This window comes from Protopterus annectens, chromosome 2.part0 (genome assembly GCF_019279795.1).
Source record: "Protopterus annectens isolate FY-2018-M chromosome 2.part0, PAN1.0, whole genome shotgun sequence".
Classification (NCBI taxonomy): domain Eukaryota; kingdom Metazoa; phylum Chordata; order Ceratodontiformes; family Protopteridae; genus Protopterus; species Protopterus annectens.
The window spans coordinates 71,791,348-71,814,557 of NC_056728.1; the positions used below are offsets into that span (position 1 = coordinate 71,791,348).

The 23,210-nt window shown below is 38.3% G+C and overlaps 1 protein-coding gene across 1 annotated transcript in view; it reads left to right on the top strand.

Annotated features, from left to right (window-relative positions):
- Positions 1-22,875, top strand: part of PCNT (pericentrin) — a gene marked incomplete in the record, with an annotated part of 2,997,294 nt that extends 2,974,419 nt beyond the window's left edge. The window contains 1 exon segment of the mRNA XM_044060288.1: positions 22,816-22,875. Within this exon segment, the coding sequence (XP_043916223.1) occupies positions 22,816-22,859 (44 nt within the window).
- Positions 22,876-23,210: the final 335 nt, after the last annotated feature.

The window sequence follows — 23,210 nt, forward strand, 5'->3', positions numbered from 1 at the left end:
AATCCTACTGTGTAATGTTTCTGTTAATCCAAATGGTAGTTGTCACCAAGACTTGCAAGGCTATTTAGGAGTGGCCTGTACGGTGTCACCAAATACATATGCAAGTACTCTTAAGAGCTTAAATATGTCTCACAAATAGCCACAAAGATAGGTTAAAATTTATTTAATAATGAATAATAAGATACAATACAATACTCAGAAAACAAATACAGTTACTTCAGAGTTCAAAATCACAGGAAATATTTTATAACAACATTGCAGGACAGTCTCAAATAAATACAGAAAACATACAAACTAATCTTTACTATATTCCTATCTATATACTTACAGACAACATGCAGACAGAAGTGTTGAGTGGATATTTCTAGGTCCAAGACAAGATACAAAATGCATACTGTCTCTCTCTGAGAGAGTTCTTAAATTAATATCCGACATTACTGCTGGGTTAGTTTGGATGACATCACTTTTTATCACCTGACTTCAGTTCCCAGGCTAAAACAGAAACTAATAGAATTTTAACATCTCTGTGTGAGAAGTACATCTTTCTCAGAAGTTTGCAGAACTTTGAAGTCGTAAAACAATAAAATGCTTTTACATGTGAAACCTAGTAATTATTTCTGTTTCAAGATGATACAAAAATTTCTAGCTCTAGGCATTTTGTCTGCTATTGAACTGAAACTGAGAGATGATACAATCGTAAAACACTTCAATTTCAACTTATTTTCTTGAAGTTTTGCAAGTTAACCCTGTATGTTCCAACTTCTACTATTAAAGCATACATTTGCACAGGTATATAGTTTATATACATTTCTGTTCTTTTCCAATAGGGTACACTGTGGACACATCCTTGAAGCTCAGTACTGTACAAACCCAGTTCAACACACACTTTTGCAGCAGTAGTTTAATATACACATGACATATAGTTCTCTTACATTTGTAAGACAAGCATATGAATCATGTTGATATTCACAAATGACGTATGACTATTTCCAAATTCCAGATAGCTGGGCTGGCAGTATTTCCTTCTGTTCCATTTCTATAAAAATCATATTAATATTCACAAATGACAGAATTATTTCCAAAATTACAGCTAGCTGGGCTGGCAGCATTTTGGTTTGTCACAGCCCCAACCCTCTGTTTTTTTTTACAGATTTGTATAGAATTTGTGAAATATGTCTAATACCTGTATATGTCATAGGATCCCGAAGTCTGGCAAACAGCCCTTTCTACTTTTTGCTGCTTAAGTCATTGGACTAAGAGTTTTTGTGCTCTGAAGTTGTTAAAAGAAAATCTGTTCTTAACAGTAATCTTTTTAACTCCTGCATATTATGTAAGTTGATGCTTCTCTTCTTATTTGGTGAGATTCCCATTTGTCTGCAGTACTGCAACCTTTGATAATCCCACTAAATGTTTTGTATTATTTCTTTCCCATATCTCTTTATCTGTTATTTCTAACATATTTTAAACTCCTTTTTCATTGTATCCAACTCCCTAGCTATTCCGTTCTGAAGAAATGGCTGTTTTGTCTAAAAAAATGATCTAGTTTCTGTAATAACTCTCAAATTGTTTCCACTACCTATTACTTAAATTCCTCTCATTTTAACAAATAAGTAGGAAAGTGACAATGTCTCATTTTTACTTCATTGTTCTGCATCTTTAACTTTCAGATCATGTGCCAATAAAGACTAATATATTGGATGTATTTCATAGATTTCAGTTAAATACCATGCTGTTGTGAAATTAAGATTCTATCCGTTGCAGTTCAGCGCTTGTACCTGCCTGATATCCTGCTAGGAAATTCATATTTTCCATTCCAAGTAGTGTCATATATTTCTTCAGAAATGTACCCTGTTTTGTTATATTTCCCTTCTACAGCCACTTGATACACTCTAACAATTGCAAATTGGGTTCCATTCCGCACCCATAAACAGTATTCCCTGTTGAAAGCTAAATATTTCTGCCAAAATTGTCTTCATCTTCATATTAGTTTTAGTTGGAATGTAAGAAATAAAGCCAATGTTAATACATCAGTCTGTTCCTTCATTTCTGTGGTATATCAGAAAATCTCAGATTTTATGTGCCTGCTGTGTCTTCAGACTCTTTATTTTGAAACATTTCTTCTTGGTGGAGGCTTCGTACTAAAGCCAGTCTTTCCTTCTTTTCAACCTGTGTTTTTTGCAGTTTTATCTTAAAGCTTCTTCTGTTCTTTCCAGCTCATTGTCATTTGACTTGATAAATTTCTCCACTGTCTCGCTTATTTTAAACACTTCTAAATGCATTTGATTTATTTTTTTTCTTGTAAATTAGTGGAAGAAGTCCCCAGCTGAAACCCGAACTGCTTTTTGCTGAACAGCTGCAAGGCTCTTCCCCACCATAATTTTTTCTTCTCTTTTACTAGTTGATTTTCTGTTATTTTCTCCAGATTTGTTCTTTGCTGACAATCCGGGTGACGCAGTGACTGGCAAGAAGCTGAATTTTAATCAGACTGATAACTTTTACTTGCTGTTTTCCAAAATGTCTATTTTCACACTGCGGGAGCTCATATGCAGCCATCTTGAATGTCCTGCAAGTTCTAAATACAGTAAGATTTCACTTAACCGGCACCTGTGGGGATTGGTAGATGCCGGTTAAGTGTATGTTCCAGTTGCTTGAGATATGTTTTGCTACTTTTGATTGGCTCTCATACCTGCATACAGGCCAGTCAAAAATGGCAAAGTGAAGCTTCTTCTGTTCAATGAGGAACAGTCCACTGTTCCACATTGAACAGAAGAGGCTCCGCTTTGCCATTTTTGATTGGCTGATATGCCGGTATACCAGACAATCAAAATCTCAAAGTGGAGCCACTTCCACTCATTGTGGAACTGCGGGCTGTTCTGCACTGAGTAGAAGTGGCTCCACTTTGCGATTTTTGATTGGCTTGTATGCCGACATACAAGCCAATCAAATGCCAGTTGCTTGAGTCCCAGATAATGGGGATTTTACTGTACTAAAAAAAATCCTAGGTGTGACAGAAGAAAGTCAGACACATTAATGAAAGAGGTTTGTTTCACCTACTATGATATCAGGATTGCATCCTTTATGCTGTTAGATGACATTTTTTCACTCCATTCTTCTGCTGACCATCCGTTCTCCCACCTGGTGCCACAGTGATCCATTCGTTTCCCCTAGGCCTTGGAAGAGAAGATCAAGATATACCAGGAACTGCAACTATCTTGTTTTCATAGGAGCAGGGTTTTCTACTTATGTCCTGCTGTACACTGTATGTGCTCGCTGACATCCATGGGGTTAGTATTCAATGGAGTTTGTAGCCTCCATATGTGTGATGCGATAAAACTTCCATGCCCCACCTATGTAGACAAGCATGCCAATGTGATCCCCAGTCTACAGTGGAGATACCACATTAGATCCCCAAAGAGAAGCAAGTAGGATAACCTCTACATTACTTTTCTCCACCTTGTCAGCTCTAATTGGTACCTAAACTTCTAGCTGAACTCTGGTCATTTAGGTCATAGTCAGGAGTTTATCCCTCTGTGCCCACAGACCTTGCTTATCAGTGTTTTGGGGCCATCTAAACTTATTTGATTCAGTTTTTGTTTACGTAATAGTCATAGAATCATAATATATACAAGGCAAATGGGCCATTTACTCCTTGCAAATAAACATGCTTGGATCTTACTCCTTTTTTAAGGAATGATAGGCCAGTGATACTGGGGATGAATTTATGAATTCCCATACAGCCGTCTGTTTCCTTCGTAAAGGAGCAAAGTGTCACATTGCTTGATCTGGAGAATAGGTTTGCTCCAGAGAAGGGGTAGTTGTTTATGACAAATCTGTCTCTCCAGCGTAATTTATTTACATAGTAGGTTCAGATCTGTGGTGCTGGGGTTTTCTGGACTGTTTGATTTGTGGAGAAATAAGAGGTCTTGGACTGCCAGATGCTAATTAAGCTTCATGTTTCTGCAGTTGCTGCTTTCATCCACCCAATAAGTACCTCATCTTTCTTTAGTGGTCTTTCTTGAAGGAGTCCTTCAGTCAAGTCCTCCAAGGAAATGAATCCCTCCTCGTGATTTGAACTTTACACTGGAGGAGATACCAGTCTCCTTATAAACCAGCTTGTTTAGCAAATTTGAAATGTCTTTCTTGTCAGGCATTCTTTATAGATGCTGTTAACTTTTGCCAGAAAAAAATTCCAAGTCACAAGCTGTTGGGTGTAAACCCACCTTACTTAGTGTTGAATAATTAAAAGGGTGTGACTAAAAACCAAGTCTTGTTTATGCCAAAAGAAGTGTTGTATGCAGTGTATCTTAATCCATTCAGTTAACACTGGTGTTTGCAAATTGTCAAAATGGTGGGGAGTACTAGCTCATATTTTGGATTTTCACAGATAGTTAAGATGCCAAGCAAGAATGTCTAATATCTAGTTGCATCATTTTAAAAAAGGAAAGAAGGCCTTATAGTATACAGACTCTTTCTAAATGTTTGGCACATTGTATTGTCTTTTGCTATGACAAATTTATGCATGCATGTATTTATTTATGTATTGACATTTGGTGACTGGGAAAGTCCAGCTGGGTCAGAGAAGCCATTTTCATTGGGAGGCCCAGGGAGAAAAGCTCCAACAAAGTAAACACATTTTATTAGCAAAAGTAATACATAGTAAAATATAACATTTAAATAGAAGAGAACATATGTAGGGTTAAAAAATTATTACATAAGTTGTTATAATAATTTGCACTTGAGTTACAGATGATCATGGGAGCCGGAACCATAGAGGGGGGAGCCCACTTTTCTTTGCAGACTCTGTCCCATTATTTTTGTTTTCCGTGCCTCCCAACTGCCGCGATGACATCAGTTTGCAAGTGCCGCCATGATGACATCAGCACATATGTCCAGTTTGCGAGCGGGAATGGCAAGGATTAGCTGCTGGTGTTTGCGAGTGGTTTCAGAAGCTTCTGCTGCCTAATGGAAAGGGATTTATCATCTGGACTGTGATTGCAGAGTAGAGTGTGAATGATGTACTTTCAGAAGCTGAATACTGCCGGAATAGAGTGAGTAAGCTAGATGTTTGTGTGTGTGTGTGTGTGTGTGTGTGTGTGTGTGTGTGTGTGTGTGTGTGTGTGTGTGTGTGTGTGTGTGTGAAAATGCTCCCAACTTCAGTGTGTACACCTTAAATTATATATACTAACTCAGTTCTAGTACAGCTAAATCACTGCTCTTGCATAGATGGAAACTACAGTGCCAGTAATTTTAGATAGGAAAATTAGTCTGTGAATTCAGTATTGGAGAACTGAACTGAACATGTTTAAAACTTATCCAGTTTATACTCAACTAGGTGTAGGGTAACAGTAGACAATTTAATTTACAATGGAATTTAAATTCCTGAAGTTATTGCAGAATGATATAGTCCCATCAGTACTGTTGGGTTTATCCACTTATTGTAGAACCCTTCGTTCATCTCATGGGCCTTTTTTTTACATTACTGTGCTGAAAACACTCGCATTGTTGGCCTCATGAATACCCTACTTGGCTGTGTCTTGCCTTTGTCGTAGTGTGTAGCTCATTCTGGTGGTAATATATATTATCCTTTTTTTTTTTTTTTTCAAACCAAAAGAAACCAGCCTTGTAGTGTGTGTCAAATCCAAATTAACAACCAAACAGTCCTTTGAGAAACCTCAATTCTTTAGTTTAAAGGCCCATATGCTAAAATGTAATCTATGTGGAGTTTGCATGTTCTTGTCATGTCTTCCTAACTGTACTCTAGGTACTCCAATTTTTTTCCCCATTGTCCAAAACCATGCTTGTTGATTGGCTTGGCTTCGCTTCACTTGTCCACATGTATGGTATTTACCTTTCCTGTAGTGACCCAAGTTGCTGCTGATTAAGGTCTGTTGACCAACTTACTGCCCAGCTAACAAATGGTAAATAAATCTCTACTAATCACTGACAAGGTCCAGATACAACTGAACATCTCCAAAAGGTCTGAGGCTACTTTATGACCTACTCTTCATCATTTTTGTGTACATTTTAGACAGGATAGAAGTAAAATCCAAAGGGACATTTTGTTTTTCAAATTCAGAGCAGGGATTACAAAGGATAAGACATGAGCAGGTCAGTACAATGAAATGAGTAAGTTATGTTCAGTGGAGTTAACAAAGCATGAGGGGTGTACACAGGAGGAAACTGACACAGAAATATAAAAAAGAACTAATCGTAAAGGAAACATCATAAAAGCAATGGTCATTAACTTTGTGGAACAGGTACACAGTGTAATGAAATTGAATTTACCCAAGGTATATGTACAAGTAATTCCTTGTTTATATACATCAATGTTCCCATATTTACCACCATTTTACAGGTAGGATTTGTTCTACTGAGTATCTCTTCATCTTTCTCATTAGATAATAGGCTACCCATACTCTAGCACCAGTACCAGTGTTTCTCTAGCTTGTTGTGTCAACTACTACTGTCTGTCTGTGAAGACTTGTATTTTCACGTATTTCTTTGGCAGTTCAGTGGTCCTTACCCCTGTCTTCAGTGAGGTAATCTTTGGTTTAAGCTTCCCTCAGTCTGTTTTATACTTAAGGAATTGCTACCGCACTTGATTTCCAGTCCCAACATTCCTACTCCTTGGTCACTTATGTCATATTGTATTCTCTGTGCTGTTGTCGTGCCCACCTCTAATGTAGACTTTTCTCCTATACTACAGGTAAAATCCAGGGTAATCCTATGGGCTAGGCTTGTAAAGGCTCCAGGGCCATTAGGCTAGTACATACATCTGGTGGCTAGAGGTACTCGGGCTCAAACCCTGTACCTTGTGTACAGGAAAAAAGAGCCTAAAGTCCCTAGCCACCATCACTTGTGAATGTATGCCTCACATTTTATTCTGTTGCTCTGGTTTGCAGGAGTGGTAAAACAAAACCTTTTATTCTAGCAATTTTCTAAGGTTATAAAATCAGTATTTGAAATGTGTCCCTGTTTTGGGGATGTATTCCCCCATTACTGGCTTTGTTCTGTATTTTTGTGCTAAGAGGTTGAGAGCTATGGTGACTGAGAAGTGAGAACTGAATTCACTAAATGATATGATAGCCATTTAAGTTTGTCTTCCTGTATTTCAAGAAACTGCTGGTTTAGCTTAGTGGTATGTTGTTCTGACTGTAGTGCATAGGGTTCTGGGATCGAGACTTGGCAGTGAAATACATGGTGGTAACACATTTTATGCAAGCAACTTTCCAAAATTATACACACAATGTTTAAAATGTGTCTCTGGTTTATGGCCTTTTGTGCCCCCCATCCCATTGAAAATAAGTTCAAGAAGCTGTGCAACATGCCTATGGCTTACACTCTACTGTGATTCTATATTTATATATTGTGTGTAGAAGTAGACTGTTATCATGGAAATGTTCTGAATAGGGCAGTTTTGTCATTATTGGTGCATGCATTTTGCTTCATTGCCTACTGGAAAAATGTTCAAACAATAAATTTAAAATGCAGTTGTGTGTGGAAGCAGACCTTTATGATGGAAATTTTCTGAATAGGGCAGTTTTGTCATTATTGGTGCATGCATTTTGCTTCATTGCCTACTGGAAAAATGTTCAAACAAATTTAAAATGCAGTTGTGTGTGAAAGTAGACCTTTATGATGGAAATGTTCTGAATAGGGCAGTTTTATCATTATTGGTGCATGCATTTTGCTTCATTGCCTACTGGAAAATGTTCAAACAATAAATTTAAAATGCGCTCTAACTTAAGTCTAACAAGTGTGCTGTATTGTACAAGGAATATACTTTAATACAATCAGGAAGGTGAATCAAGGAGTGCATACATGTATGTATGCATGGCCCTAAAAATGTGTTTGAAAACAGCCTAGAGGAAAATGTGAAAGGCTCAAAATCATGGGCAAATTTTAAGCTTTACTCTTGTTACCAAAGCAATGGACGAAGGTAAAACAGTTCACACCACATTACCTTGACCTGGCCAAGCCTTTTGACACAGTCCTCTACTCGGGTGTAGTACAAAAGTTGAATAATGTAGGAGCAAACACATCACCAGTTGCATTGCCAACTTGACTCACAGGATGCAGGAGATCAAAACGGGGAAGAGACCAGTCATCAATGGAGTCCCCCAGGGTTCGGTGCTGAGATTTTTTCTGTTTGCCATATACATCTCAAAAGTAAAAGGAAATGCCAAAGAGCTTTGGCCAGCTAAGTTTGAGGTGACTGCAAGCCAGGAGAAGTTATTGAATCCCCAAATGACTTAACCATCATGCAGGAAGGTTTGTCCAAATAACTGGTGTCAAAGCAATGCCCTTTGAGAACTGATCCAATTGTTTGGCATTTGGGAACTTGTGTACAGTGACCTAACTTTTGACCAACATGTGCCCAGAGTCATAAGAAAGCCTTTCTATATTGCACAGCTTATAAACAAATTGATTGTGACTAGATCTAGAGATGTTGTTGTCCACCTTTACAAAGCTCTCATTATGTCAATCATTTTGTATAATGCCCACTTTGGCATGTATCTGTCCAGCCCCATGCAACAATTGGAATACCTTCAGAGATACTGTACTAAAAGGATACAAGTCCTAAACAATAGGTCTTGCATGGACCACCTCAAAGATTTATTACTATACTCAGTATCCTACAGAGTGCTTAGAGGTGACATGTCTGGCATACAAAGCATCCTTCGACATAATACAGATGGACCTACTGAACATCAGCAAGTCAAATGACATTAGAAATACTCAGTCCAGGTATCTAAACTGAATGTTGTGGAGAGATGGATATATATATTACAGAGGCTACCACTGTTCCGGAACAGACTATCCATAAAAATAAAACAAAGCTCATCCATCCATATTCAAATGCAACTTGGATCTAAGGATGGGTAATAGAAAATGTACTCCAGGATTTCCCCTCATGCCACTAATGGATAGAGGCAGTTCCTAAATGCTGCATCCCTTACATGGCCCCCTCAAATTATCTATGGTATGATCACAGTTGTTCTCACTAGGACTAATGTACAGTTATCAACCATGGGGATAGCCAAGACCAATCAGAAAATGTTAATTCAAGCACCAAAAGGGAACTGGCTAAGCTTAAAATGCCCTCCACGTGAACCTATGTTGCGGTAGCAAATAGTTATAAAAAAATTACCCTTTTTAGTTCAATAAGTGCCCCTGTCACCCCCCCCCCCCCAGTCTTTAACAGCTTCCGGCGCCTATGCAGATGAGATGCTGAAAAAGCACTACAGTAAATGTGGTTGGATTGGCACAGTACCAGTGAAAGAGATTTGAAAAATAATATGTTTTCTGATGACTTATAAGAAGTATGAGGAACAGGTAGCGTAGTAGTTATTGACAGAAATGGGAGAAGATGGTGTTTTTTATTGAATGGCATTATAAGTTATGAGGTCTAGGGTTAGAGGAGAAAGTAAGGGTTAGATATTTGATATTTCAAAGATATGCTAAGGAAATAGTCTGATGGAAGAGTAGAAGAAACGTGGTTACAGGGAGTTTAGGTAAAAGGAAGTGGGAAGTTATGAAGGATAAGGAGAATATAGGAGGTAATTAGAGGTAAGTGAGTTAAAAGTTAGAAAAGGACATAGCTGGAAGATGGACAAAGGTTTGAGAGAGAGACAACTTTGTGTGGTTCAGAGGAGGGGTGTGGCTATATATTTGTTGTAGAGCAAGGGCAGGTTTGTAAGTTAAGACAGCGGTTTTTGAGTGTAATCTTGAAATGTTTAAAATTATCTATACTAGTGATATGTTCTGGTAGAGTGTCCATAGTTTTGCTATAACAGGAATAAAGACACAGGACATCTCTTCTATTAGACTTGTGTACACTTATTAGTTTATCTAGGGAACTGAGAGGTCTGGTAGGAATGTAGGTGTGCAGGATAGATTTTAATATGCGACAAGTTGGCTTGTATAGGATTCTGTGCGGTAGATAGTTGCAGATAGTCTAGATGGTGTGGGAAATCAAGTCAGTTGAGCTCTGTAAGAGCTTTGCAGTGGTGGGAGCAGTACGATAAGCCTGTGACAAATTTGGTGCTCTTTTAATTAGCAGGACTGAAGTTTATTTTGTAGGTACAAGTGCAGGTTGGTGAAAATAGGAGCTCTGTATAGTAGAGAAGGGGTCAGGTAGGTATTTGCTAGTGTTCTTTTTGTAGAGGGATCCATAACGTGTTTGTGTCTGTAGTGTGTTCCAAGTTTGAAATAGGTTTTTTTATCACGTTATGTATGTGCTATTCAAACGTGAGTTTATGGTGACACCTTGTAATTTAGCGTGTTACGAAGTCCATTTCTATTTTGTTTTGGGAGTATATTTTAAAATCAGATGTGAATGTTTTTGGAGTAAAAAGTAGTAGTTTTGTTTTGTTGGGGTTAACTGTGCTTCATTTAGCCAAGATTCTATTGAGGTAAAGGCATTTTGAGTTATTTACAGAAAGTTTTGTATGTTGTTAAATAAGGAGATGATAGAGTCATCTGCATATTGGATTAGTGTGCTATGTAGGGCGGCAGAGTGTGGGTTACTGATGAAGATGTTGAATAGGAGGGGTCCAAATACAAAAAAAACTCTTCAAGGCACAGTGAGTGTTCTTCTCAAGAGTGTTTCTACACAGGGTATTCTAGAAGCTGCAGTTCACTTTCACATTAACACAGTAAGTAAGTTGTAAATTCCAGCAGCAAGATAGATTATGGTGGGAGCTTGTCAAACTATTGACATCCCTTTTTATGCATGCTAATAAATGGAAGTAAAAGTGTCAAGGGGCCTTTCTAAGCCTAGCCATGCATCCCAAATCTCTGAAAAGTTCTGATACCCTTGATAAGTGTAAGCATGAGCCTGGGAGATGAACCATTTACAGGTTACCTCTGTCCATTAGAGACATAGGTGCCAAACCAGGGATGAATTTCTTGTTTCCTATCCAATTGTTCAAGTTGCAGTTGAATTGAGTAGGGAGGAACTCTGCTTCACATGGATGGGGAGCCTATTCCATAGATGGGGTAGTCTCTGGGATACATACCTATCTCTCCAGCAGGTCCTATTTATATCACAGGCAAAGTTTAAATCTTCTGGTACCATTTGTTTTGTGGATATGCAGGAGGTCCATCAGAGTGGGATCTGACAATGTCCTGTATGCATAGATCTCCCCTCAAAAGCCTGTAGGAGACAGAATACAGAGACAGGGCCTTGAGGTGGTCTGCATAGGACATATTACTTATGCCCTCTATTATTTTCATGAGAAACCTGCATCGACATTGCAGTTGTTGGATATTGCCTGGTTAGGTACAGACTAAAGGGGGCATTGTACTCAATGATAGGTCTGTTGAATGCTGAATACAGTGGAACAATGACTTTCTTGGACTTAGATGCCATGCCTTTGTTTATAAGTTGCACAGCATAGAATGATTTCCTCGCCACTGTAAACATGTGATGATCAAAGGCTAGATTACTATCTATGTGTGTCCGTAAGTCCCTGATTACTGGGTCAACTATAAGGGGTGTGTTCTCAATATGATAGTTACCAGGGATGGATGACTTCCCAAAGGATACTATTATGTATTTCTTGGCATTTAGTTGTAGTCCATGGCTCTGACACCAGTTTGTCTGTGTCAGCCCCTCCTGGAGAACATTTGTGCCAATGTGAGATTCAGTGATGGCTCCTAATTTGCAATCATCTGCAAATTTAGTCAGCCAGAGACCACTGACATTGGCCTTGACTTCTGAAAAGTAAATGCCAAAAAGGAGCGGTCCAGGGACTGATCCCTGTGGGGCTCCACTTGTGACCGGCCTTTTTGTAGAGGTGGACTCCCCAATTTTAACTTCTTGGGTCCTGTCTGTGAGCCAGTTGGCTATCCACCGGGTGATGTACGGGTTTGTACCTAACCTCATGAGTTTATCAACAGTACTCGAGTGGGGTATTGTGTCCATTGCTTTGGCCAGGTCAGGGTAGGCATTCTGAATGACTTTGCCCTCATCCATTGCTTTGGTGACCTTCTCGAAGAAGTTCACCAGGTTGAGTAGCATGATCTGACTTTCATGAAACCAAACTGGGTTGGGTCAGTGTCTGGAGGTTTACTATATCTCTATTGATCATCTCCATGATAATTCTTTCCATGGCTTTACATATAAGACTAGTGAGACTTATGGGTCTGTAGTTTCCAGGGTCTGTAGATGGCCCACCCTTGTGCAGAGGAATGATGTTTGCCTTTCTCCATTCATGAGGCATGAAGCCTGTTTGGAGGCTACAGTTAAATAGTAATTCCAGAGGCCCTGATAGGTCATGTTTCATGCTATTTAGAAGGCATCTTGGGATATTGTCTGGGCCCATTGATGCAGTGTTCTTGGTCTTAGAGAGAGTATTAAGGACCTGTTTCCTAGTGATAGTAGGGGGAGTTACATTTGGTGATATTTCCTGAGGGAAGGTTGAGGGAGAGAGGGGAGTTAAGTTGGAGCTGAATTTATCAGTCAGGAGGTTTGCTATATCTTCTAGCTCAGTATAGGTGGCTCCATTTACAATGAGCTCTGCGCACAATTCTGTATTGCCTTTGAAGTTACGGACATAGCTAAAGAATGTTTTGTGGCTCTCCATGGCCTGGGAGGCCAAACTTACCTCAAATTTGACTTTGGTAGACTTTATTTGTCCTCTGAGTTGCTTGTTTAGTTTGATGAGAGTGCTTTCATCCTGCTGGATGCTGCACCTCTTAAATTTTGGCGTGATATTCTTCCTCCTGTTGCAATGTCAATTGATTTTGTGATTCCACCAGGGTGGCTTGTTTTTGGAGTTGGTTCTGTACTTCTTGGTGGGTACAGCTGCCTCTATGCAGCTATTAACATGCATGTACAGGGTTTCTGTGAACAGTTCTACATAGGCAGAAGTGTTCTCAGGGTTTATGAAGGCTTGAAATTTTGCCAGGTTATCACTTAATAGCAGGAGGTTTGGCTTTGAATAGTTCCTGAATATTCTAGGTTTAGCTGGGGGTCCAGGGTTTATTTTTACTTTAAAGGAGGCCATTTTGTGGTCTGACCTTACCAGGGAAGGCCTTACAGTAGGGGGGTGTGCAGCAGTCTCCCATATTTGTGAGGACCAGATCCAGTATGGTTGCACCCCTGGTTGTTGTATTGACTGTCTGGTCCAGGGACTTTGTGTTTACAAAATCCAGGAATCTCTGTGCATGTACGTTTGGTGTCGTACAATATGTAGGATTCCCAGTTAATAGTGGGGTAATTAAAGTCACCCATGAATATGGTATCGGGTTGGATGGTTAGTGTTTCTAATAAGTTTAAATACATGGTATGGGTTTCCTGGGTCATAGAGTGGGACCTATAGCTTGCAAGGAAGTGGTATTGGATTTTTCCTATGGTGAATTGAGCATAGATATGCGCAAGTGCATTGCCTTGTTTGACCAGCCTTGAAGTATATTTATTTTTGATTTAAATAGAGACACCTCCACCTGTAGTCCATGCCTGTGAAGTAGCTGGCCTAAATGTGTGGAAGGCATTATAACCATGCACTGTTGGTGTGCTCTCTGCAGCTTTAAACCATGTCTTAGTGACCGCACAGACATCAGCATTCTCTAGGGTAAAGACAACTTCTAGGGAGTGGAGTTTTTTGTTTAGACTCTTAGCATTGAGCAGTAATACCTTTAGATTTTCTTGGTTTTGGTTTGTTATGTCAGAAGAACTTTCAGTTTGGCATTGCCTAAGAATGGCACTATGGGGAAGGCAGTGTTTTAGCTAATATTCAAAAGCCTAGAGGGGAGAGGTGCAGACCATCCCTGACAAAGCAGTGTGGTCTGTTGACCATCTCCTTCCTTGCTGACAAATATTGCAGCCCCTTAGAATGACACCAGAAGCTAAGTCAATTATTAAAGTCAGTCATCTTTTGTTCGTGTTGTGGCATCAGCCTCGGAGAAGGTAAAATGCTGCTCAATGCTAGGCTCATACCAGCCTGAGATACATATTCCAAGATCTCCATGATGTCTGTCTTATAGTCTAGGGAGGTACATCTCAGGTCATTTATTCCCACATGGACTATGACTGAGTCATATTGGTAATTGCGGTCCAGTGACCTGAGTGCATGCATAATGTGACTGCTCCTATCCCCTGATAAGCAACTGACCGTAACATTTTCCTTACTCTGCCTGGTGAGAGGGACATCAGTGTGTCTCACAATGGAGTCTTCAATGACTAGAGTGTTGGACTGTGTGGTGACTTGTCTTATGGGCTTAGAAGTAGAGGCTCCATGAGATGTAGCTCTATGTGTTGATGTCGGAGTTTTGAAAGAGCGCATTTCGGGCTGCTGAGGGTATTTGTTATATGTACTTTGTCTAGGAGGTCTTTGTGGTTTAGGAAGGTTACATGCAAGTGCCTCAGCATATGCAGGTCTCTCTTGAATTTTGCCTGATGGGTGCAGCATGTGTACTGCCGACAACCTTATTGACATTACGAGTATGTTTATGTGAGAACTTTGCCTCCAGTGACATTCTGTAAATACATCTCTCACATACCATACCAGTTTGTTTGAGAAGTAACTGGTTGTCAGTAAACATGAGGCAATTTCTGCATTGCCTTAGTATGCTCATATCCACCAAGCCAGTAATGGAGAAAGTAGGAAAGTTCATATCCATGGGAACAGACCCTTTTTTATTGATTAGATAGTTGGAGTGAGAATAGCAATCACTGTCAGGAGTATCCGGTTTACAACTATGTGGACAGTGCTGGTCACTGCAAACTAGTTGTCCTGTATGCAACTAGGTATTTGGGGAAATTGCAGTTGTGCTTTTACCGGAAAATGTCACTCAAGGTGTCTGAGTCTGTACGGAGCACTACCAAAACACTTGAGGGGGAATTAATACGTAGACCTAGAAAATTTAAGGATGAAGTATTTAAGCAGATATTCTGAAGTTAAAAACAAATCAAGCAGTACTTACTGAAAACAAAGAATTAGCTTGACAAGAGTGATGAAAAGAGGGGAGTCACATGAATGGCTACTGCCTGACTACTACTAATGCTGCTCACACCACAGCTTCACTCTATTGCAGTACAATGCGCCTTTGCTTCTTCTCTTACCAGAAGCAAAATGTTAGTACCAGTCTTAAGAAGAGAAGCCGACCATAGCCTGTTTAGTGATCTACAGTCTTGTCCTAGATGATGCAAGGGTCTGTAGGCTTGTAGCCTTTCTCTGTTAGATGCCTCAAATAGCAACCAGACCAAACAGGTGCGTTAACCACAGAGACACACTCTCCAACCAGAAAGAGTCAGGAATCAATGCACTCTGGTCCTTCTCTCACCAGGATAAGAATATAAGCACAGATTCCAAGCTGTCACCTATAAAGCAGTTATTAGGCTTTCTGGTGACCAGCAGTCTCCAGGAAATAACTTTGCTGCACTCCTCCTCTCACCATGTCAAAACAGAAGCACTAATCCCAAGATGACTACTGAGAGGCAGAATGTGGTCTCTCTAATAATTGGTGGTCTTGCAGTAGATGCTTAAAAGTAAGATGAAAAAATGGTTTATCCTATACAATGCAGCATGCACTAAGCAGTTAGATATGAAAGGGGGTAACTTAAGTTTTAGCTGTCTAAAAAGTTAAGTTTTATTGGAGAGCCACTATTTTTAAAAGAGCAAGATATATTGAAAGGGGGTGGGCACTTTTGTATTCTGGTACTATGGAATACAGTAGGATGGCCAATAAATTTAAATAGTTGAAGGGGAATGATTTCACAAAATGATAATATTTTGCTTACTCACACCAGCCAGTGAAAGGAGAGAGGGAACAAGATATATGGTCAAATTAACATAAGGGGCAGGCAACTAGAAAGACAGTGGTGTTTAAGAACACAACAGTAACAGGGTGGGAGGGTTTGAAAAATTCTGCCCGACTCACAAGAGACAGAGCTGTGGTCTCTTTTCAAGTTTTAATATGCAGTTAAAGTAGAATGCAAGAAAAACACAGTGTAAAGAAAACAAACCACAATATACAAAATAGAAAAGGGCAATAAAGTAATACGAAATACAAGAATTAAGAAGCAAACTAACCTTTCCTTCATAGCAAGCTGTGACAGAGTCTGGGTGAGCCTTTCCAGTAAAGGATTTTCTCCACTGTTGTGCAACCTCAGGGTAGGTATATACAAGTTTGGGACTGCCCTCCTAGGATGGTGCTTGCAAAAAGTAACCTCAGAAGTTCACTGAAGGTTGTTTCAGTAATTTCTTTTCCCATTAAATTTACTTTTGTTGAAAGTGAGTTCGATCTATCATCATGATTCTCTTTTGGCTCAGTTGTGGTTAGGGATCCTGTAACTGTGCTCCTCCCATAATTGAGTGAGTGTGATACTTTGTAGTGTACCCTGTTGTTATGATTTTCTGTTATACTAATATTCCCTGAAGAAGAGAGTACAGTTGTATGTTAGAATACTATAATTGTATATGTCTGTGGAATGGTCACTTTAACGGTAAAGTTACCCTTAAAGGTGAAATCATTCTTATTTCATTATGTTGCTTTTGCATAGTCAACAGTAGTAGTTATATAATTCCATTTAGTTATTTTTGTTTTACCAAATAACCAGGAAAACTCAAAACCAAAGAAAACCAGGATAAATGTTTTATCTCATTAATTATATTCAGAAGATATAATATTTGTAACTATAGATATTATTGAAAAATACATCTTGAAATCAGAATATATAACAGGTTCCTAGATGACATAATATTTTGGATTGGGAGCCATGAAAGGTTGGAAGAATTTATCAAATATATAATTTACATTTAATTATTCAGAGAATAACATTCAATAAAAAACCTAGTGAAAGGGCAGTTCATCACTTATTCTTGAATATAATGCATTAAATAAGAATACAAAAATTGTGTTTCTATATTATTAACAAAGAAAAGATATACCTGGAATGTAGAGAAAGATGGTTAACCAGTAAGGTCTGGTTTACCTGGCTATATGTGGAAAATATTTTTCCAAGAACTTTAAAGAAGAGAATATACGAACACATGTATGAAATAAAAAAGAAAAATGAAACTAATGCACTTTATAGACATTCTAAAACATGTGTAGATTTTAAATTTAATTTCTTTGTTCTAGATCAAATAAGATTGGATAATAGAGGGGGTCCCTGGGAAGAGGTTATAGGGTATAGGGAATTATGGTGGCAATTAGCCCTAGAAGCAAATAAAACCCCTGGTTTAAATGAATACATATCTATTTTACCTTTACTTAAACTAAGAGCTGCTAGAATATGAATTAAGAGTGTAATTTTCACTCTGGTCAGGAGGGGTCACTAGTGTTAAAGAAATGATAGAAAATTTCCTCATATTAAATTGAATGCATCAGCTATGTGTAATAAAAGTTAATAAATATTTTATATACTTTCTATCTGTTTCATGGTTTTAACATAATACATAAGGAGAAAATTTATAAATGAAAATTTTTAACAAAGTCATTATTTTTAAAATTAATGAGACAAAGCATTTGATTTGATTATTTAAATTTATCTGATGAAGTCCATTCAGGACGAAAACGCTGAGATTTGGAAGGTGTTCATTTGTATAACTGTTCGTGGTGTGTGGTTTTATCAACTGTTTTGAGTTTTCCTGGTTTTAACAAATAAGCTCACAAGTCAGTAGTGTCTGAAGTCAGTCAAACCAACAGTGCCGTCATGCTGTGTTCTGACCCACACTTGCAGTACTATTTGTGTGGGCTGCCTTGTCTCAGTCAAGCACATTCAAGGCAGACAGCATACATTGGTACATAGATATTGTTAAAATATCTTAATTACTGTGAATTTAGTGATATGCGACCCCCAGTTAAGTAGTTTAAATGTTGGAGAAATTATAAACTGAAGTATGGCAAAGAGCTGTTTGTTCAGTTTAAAATGACTTGTATCGATATTTAAATTTAGCGTAACTCAGAGCTCCAAGAAACTGCTCTTCATTCTGCCACCATGTAGGAATATGACACCTAATTAACCGAGTACCAGCAGGAGTGAATGAGTTTTAAGGTATATTCCTGGTTAGGTATCTTGCTCAGAGTTGCATAGCAGGCAAATGGTGAGTAAGAACATTAAACACAGAACTACTGGTTGAAGTTTATTAGCACCTTAATTTTCCAGACTGACAGATGAGTGAGAAGGGCAGTTTTTGAAAGGGTGAGAGAGGTGGAGCTATTTGTTAGTTTAAGTAATAGTGTAGTTAATATTGCCATCACACATCCTAATGATAGAACTGGTAAAAGCTCCTAGCTCCTGTCATCGTTGACTTTATATAATTGCCTCACAAGATGATATCCAGGTTTTAAAGGAGTACTGACATGAGACTAGCATTAGTTTTCATGTGTGTCAGTGTGGTAGCTTAATAAGTGGATCTGTGTACCACGTGAGTGCAGTTCTCTGCAGCTAGCTCATTTATTTTAAAGCTTGTATACCCATATTTGATTAACCTTTTTTAAATCTTGTGTCTGTATATATATATTTCTGTATGTTTGTGTGTGTGTATGTATATATATATATATATATATATATATCTATATGGGTTTAGTATCATAATCCAGAAGGCACTCCATCGAATGGTGCACCATCGAAGTATAGTTTTCAAGATGGCTAATCATTGAACAGAAACATGATGAACCACATCACCGAACATCCAACGGCACATTTCCATAACAGCAAATGTTGAATCGTCGATATTAACATGGTTCAACAAGGAGGCAAAAGACACTTCTATTTTCGGCATTCCGGTTCAGTGATGTGACCATTCAACTGGAGGCAGTTCAAGATTGTGATAGTAAATCTACACATGTAGAGTGGATATAAAAAGTTTACACACCCCTGTTAAAATGCCAGGTTTTTGTGATATAAAAAAATGAGACCACAATAAAACATTTCAAAACTTTTCCTATCTTTAATGTGACCTATAACCTGTACAATTCAATTGAAAAACAAATCTATTAGGGGTAAAATGTAAAAAATAAAAAAAAGTACAATAAGCTGTTTGCATAAGTGTGCACACTATTAAACTAATACTTTGTTGAAGCACCTTTTGATTTAATTACAGCATTCAGTCTTCTTGGGTAGGAGCCTATCAGCACGGCACATATTAACTTGGCAATATTTGCCCCACTGTTCCTTGCAAAAGCACTCCAAATCTGTCAGATTCTGAGGGCATCTCTTGTGCACAGCAGTCTTCAGGTCACCCCACAGATTTTCTATTGGATTTAGGTCTGGGCTCTGGCTGGGCCATTCCAAAACTTTAACACTTTCTTCTGGTGAAGCCATTCTTTTGTTAATATGGATGTATGCTTGGGGTCATTGTCGTGTTGAAAGGTGAAATTCTTCTTCAGCTTTCTAGCAGACGCCTGAAGGTTTTGGGCCAAAAGTGACTGGTATTTGAACTGTTAATAATTCCCTGAACCTTGACTAAGGCCCCAGTTCCAGCTGAAGAAAACCAACCCTAAAGCATGATGCTGCCACCACCATGCTTCACTGTGGGGATGGTGTTCTTTTGGTTATGCGAAGTGTTGTTTGTGAGCCAAACATACCTTTTGGAATTGTGGCCAAAATGTCCAACCTTGGCGTCATCAGACCATAACATATTTTCCCACATGCTTGGGAGACTTGATGTATATTGTTTTGCAGATTTTAGCTGGGCCTGGATGTTTTTCTGTGTAAGAAAAGGCTTCCATCTTGCAGCCCTACCCCAGAGCCCAGACATATGGAGAACATGGGAGATTGTTGTCACATGTAGTACACAACCAGTACTTGCCAGAAATTCCTGCAGCTCCTTTAGTGTTGCTGTAGGTTTCCTGGCAGCTGCTCTGACCAGTTTTTGTCTTGTCTTTTCATCAGTTTTGGAGGGATGTCCAGTACTTTGCAATATCACTGTTGTCCCATATTTTCTCAACTTTTTGATGACTGTCTTCACCGTGTTCCATGGTATATCCAATACTGTGGAAAATTTTTGTACCCTTCTCCTGACTGGTACCTTTCAACAATGAGATCCCTTTGAAGCTTTGTAAGCTCTCTGCGAACCATGGCTTTTGTTGTAGCAGGCAACTGAGTAAATGTCAAGAAAATCCTACTAGGACAGCTGAACTTTATTTGTGGTTAATCAGAGTCTCTTTAATTGATGACAGGTGTGTACCCAAGAAGACTGAATGCTGTAATTAATTCAAAAGGTGTTTCAACAAAGTAATAGTTTAAGGATGTGGACACTTATGCAACCAGCTTATTGTACGTTTTTTATTTTTTATATTTTTTCCCCTAAGAGATGTTTGTTTTTCAATTGAATTGTACAGGTTATAGGTCACATTAAAGGTGGGAAAAGTTTTGAAATTATTTATTGTGGTCTAATGTTTTTATATCACAAAAACCTAACATTTTAACACGGGTGTGTAAACTTTTTATATCCACTGTGTGTGTGTGTGTGTGTGTGTGTGTGTGTGTGTGTGTAGCAGCAGCATGCATTAATATACAGTTAAAATTTAACCTTGACAGTGTACTAAGAATGAAAGTGGTAATTGGGAACAATTTTTCTGGGAGCGTGGTGAGTTGTATGACGTTAAGGATTCCTTGTGGGATGCACTGACAGAGATACTGGGTGTGCAGATTGGTCTGACAAGGAGATTATTTTTCCGAGGTATGATACAGAATCGGAATTGCCTAGACGTGGTAAGGCCTTCGTGTTTCTAATAATGGTGGCTGCCAAAAAAGCAATTACTAGGAAATGGAAATCAAAATCTAAACCAACAGTACTGGAAGTAGTGAATATAGTAACAGAGATAAAACGACTGGAATTGTGATCTTTGTAAAAGGGTAGGAGCAAACTACATAGGAAAAAATAGGAATTGTGGGAACAATACATACAAGAGAGGAATGAGGTCTAAAAGGCGGCAGGACTTAAATGAGCTATGTAATGTTTGATTGCGAAAGATTGGGTAGATTATAAGTGATGTATAATGTTTGCAAATGGGAGTATGTCAGTATGGTTTGTGATATAAAATGCTTGAGACTGGGATTGTGTCGGTGTGATTTGTTTTCATTTGTACAAGTGTATGATTGCGTATGTAGTAAGTGATTGTTTAATAAAGATGTTTCTTGTTTAAAAAAAGTGGGAATTGAATAATTTATGTAATATTGCTTAGGTTATATGATATATAGCAATATATGTGATGTTTGCTATATTAATATAATTTGATCGCTTTTATTTATATGAATGTAAATTTGCCTATGTCACAAGTGATAATTTAATAAAGCTGTCTGAAAAAAAAAACACTGTACTAAGAATGTTATGGGCAGTTTACATCAAAATCAGACTTTTAACATAGTCAAAGCAAATTTCAATAAATTAAGTTTTTATTCTTTAGCATCATTGTTGGCATTGGAACAGTCCATGCATCTGTGTGGTTTCTTCACTGTTCTTCCATATTTAGAAAATGTAATAGTCATGTTTATAGTATACATATTTTTGTTTGAGACTGTTACTGTTGCGCTGCAGGTTCGTTTGGAGGCATAACTTCAGTGTCTCTGTACAGTTTTCTTAGTCTGTTTTCCAACATTAGGACTAGTAGTGACAATTCTGGTTGCTCGTCTTTCTGAATTATTTTTGTGTTGTGCAGATGTTTGCAATTTTTTCTATACATCTTACCTTCCACCCCAAAAGCTATATAGGATCCAGTTTTAACTGTTATACTGTTTAAAATATATAAAGTTAAGGTGGAGTTGGAGAGGCAAAATCCCAGATTAAGAGGAGGGCTGTAAGGTACAGTTTCTCTGCAAAAAATACAGCTTTCATGTCATTGTTGAATTACACCCCCCACGGGCATTTACCAGATATTATAATGGTCCATGGTAGACCGAAGATGGTAAGTTTTCTGAAAAATAGCAATAGATGACTGAAGTGCCACTGCCATGCCAGTGCATCTTTCTCCTCCTCTTTTAGATATCCTCATCCAATATTTATCTTTCTTGTCTAATCATCTTGCTGTGAGAGATTTATTTTGCATGGTACAAACTTTGCCTGTTCAGGCACCATGCTTGTTTGCTAAAGTAGACGTTTGGCTTGCCTGGAAATGGCCTAATGCAGGAGAAAATTGTATTGGTCATGTTGTATGTTACATGGTTGCCATCAGTTTGTTCTGTCCTCTTAGCTCGTTGCATGGGGAATAGGTCTTAAACATGTGAAAACAGAAAGTAATGACTTCAGGATCACAGTGGTAGCACCAGTGTCAGCACTGTAAGAAATTGTTAGAAATCCCTTAGCTGTATCAGACTCTTTCCATGAAACAAAATAGAGTGACAGGTTATGCTTAGCAAGGCTTCCCAAAATCACATCAGGGTAAGGGAGAAGCAGTATATGCATGCCTTATACAGTGTGGCCAGGCCTTCTTTGCCGACTTTTGCACTGTTCAGATGTTTAGTTCAGGAGCAGAAATGCATCCAGGATGACTGGATATTCTTATTTAGACAACGAAGCCAGGGACATTTCAGTAGTCTATCTTTACTGTGAGCACTTCACATGTCTGTACTTTTGGTGACTGATGAAACTGGGTCCATTGTTTTTAGATGATTTATTATAGTCTTCAAACTTTCTGAAATGCTGTATTGAAAAGTCTTGGGGAGGGGGATATCTGCTGATTGCCATTTTTTCAGAGCTTCCTCATAAAGTGCGACACAAAAGAACCAGTACTAGTTGGGATGCAGCTCATAACATTCAGACATAGGTTAGTGGGGTCCTAATGATGAACATTAGCATTTAAGTATATGAACACAAAAAAACTAAGTATGTTCTAACTATTTTTTTTTTTCTTTTTTAGAGTCATCGTTTGGAAAGTCGCCCTATTGGAATAAAACTAAATAAGCATAATTGTTTATTTAAAAATTGTATCCTGCCATTATTGTGCTGTTTTTAATTCCGGAAATTACAGATTCCTGGCTGCCAACAAGTTTATTTCTACAATTTCTTTGACTTTTTCTTTATTTTACATTTTTAGTATGTGTGCAGTAGAATAAGCACATTTTTACTGAGATTTGTACCAAGAGCCTCACGCAGTTTTCCTGAGCCACTGGATCACCTTTTAACATTTGTAGGTTGTAATGTTGAATGAGTTTTTAAGTGAAAAGAAATGTCCTGTAAATGTTGAAATCAGTGTAATGAAAAGAAATTTACAAGAATGTTTTTATGTGTATTTTTATACATGTACAGTTTGAT